General features: G+C 49.3%; 1 protein-coding gene across 1 annotated transcript in view; it reads left to right on the forward strand.

Annotated features, from left to right (window-relative positions):
* Positions 1 to 297, forward strand: part of LOC21406029 — a 12271-nt gene extending 11974 nt beyond the window's left edge. Inside the window, exon 7 of the mRNA XM_024170719.1 lies at positions 146 to 297. Within this exon, the coding sequence (XP_024026487.1) occupies positions 146 to 297 (152 nt within the window). The remainder of the gene's footprint in view (positions 1 to 145) is intronic.
* The last annotated feature ends 1365 nt before the right edge of the window (positions 298 to 1662 follow it).

The following is a 1662-nucleotide window of genomic DNA, read 5'->3' on the forward strand; positions in this document are numbered from 1 at the left end:
GAATCTGCTTTATTAATCCCAAATCGAGTTCCACGTCACCCACCCCGTTTGGGGGGCGTGACAAAGGTGGTATCAGAGCCCTAGGTCAAGAAACCCCAGGATTGTTCATACATGTGTGACATCTGTAATCCACTGAATAGTCTAGTTTTATTTCAGTTGAAGGAAATGGCGCCTCGCCGTAGGCCTGCTAATCAACCGGCACAACAGAATCAAGGATTTCTGGATGCCATGTATGCTGCCTTTCAAGGCATGGCCACAAGAGCTCGAAACGAGCGGCCGGTTGAGAATATGAAGTAAGGGTACTTCCGGGAATTTAGGCGTACGCCTATCCCCTCGTTTAATAGTGAGGGAGGACCCTAGGAGGCGGAGTTTTGGATTGACTCCATAGTTAAGCATTTGAGTACTATGGGAGTTCCAGATGAATACTGGGTAGAGTTTGCGGTGTACAAGATGGAAGGGTTAGTAAACACTTGGTGGAAGCAGGTCAAGAGGAGAATGAATGTTGTAGGATTGACCTGGGAGCAGTTTGAGACGCTGTTCAATGACCAGTATTTCCCTCAGAGTTACAGGGAAGAAAAAGCACTTGAATTCATGTCGCTGCAGCAAGGTGACATGTCGGTGAGGCAATATGAGGCTAAGTTTAATGACCTGTCCCGGTTTGCGCCATCTCTGGTGGAGTCTGAACACATGAGATGTCTTAAGTTTAAGAAGGGCCTCAAGAACTCTGTGAGGAAATCCTTGGTGGCTCTGAGACTTCGAAACTTCCGGGATTTGGTAGCTGCTGCTACACGGGTGGAACAGGATAACTTGGCCTATCGCCAAAGCAAAGAAGAAGAGGCGGGTCGAGTTTCCGTCTCTGGTAGACCTTTTGTTTCAGGTGGACCACAGCGGAGTGGTAGAAGAAACCGCAACCAGGGACAGATGGTTGGGGAAATGGCAAGCGGTGGCAGTAGTTCGTCTGGGAGTGACAGAAATGCTCCATACGGGCCCAGGTGTCACCATTGTGGGCAGGTGGGCCATATTAGGAGGAATTGTCCTAATCGGCCGCTGGCTCAACAAGCCCAAAGTGATACTTCCTACAGCCAATAAGGGCCACCACAATACATGCCACCATATCAGTCGCAACAGATGTCATACCCTCCTGCGCCGACTTATCAGCCGCCTCAGTATACACAGTTCCGGCCTCAAGCGCCGAGACCGGCACAACTGCCTCCACCACAACAGTATAGGCCTCCGGCTCAACGGCCTAATGTTGGTGACAGAGGAAAGGGAAAAGTACAGGGACAAACTTATGCCCTGGCAGGAGGTAGCTCTGGAGGTCAGACCAGCAACGCGGTGGTTGAGGGTATGATCCTAATCTCGCATTCTTTTGCTCACGTGTTGTTTGATACAGGTGCCACACACTCGTTCATATCAAGCTCTTTTGTTCGGACTTTGAAACTGAAGAGTGAGAATTTAGAAGTCCCGATGACTTTGAACTCCCCACTGGGATGTGTGGAGGTAATGAGTGTGTGTAAATCATGTGAAATCACGATTGGTAGTGAGCAATTGAGAGAAGATTTGATTATCCTTCCGATGACCCTGTTTGATGTGGTACTCGGAATGGATTGGCTGTCAAGGCACGGTGCAATTGTTGATTGCTACCGTAGGAAAGTGACCTTG

Source organism: Morus notabilis, unplaced genomic scaffold (assembly GCF_000414095.1).
Source record: "Morus notabilis unplaced genomic scaffold, ASM41409v2 Scaffold69, whole genome shotgun sequence".
NCBI classification, from domain to species: domain Eukaryota; kingdom Viridiplantae; phylum Streptophyta; class Magnoliopsida; order Rosales; family Moraceae; genus Morus; species Morus notabilis.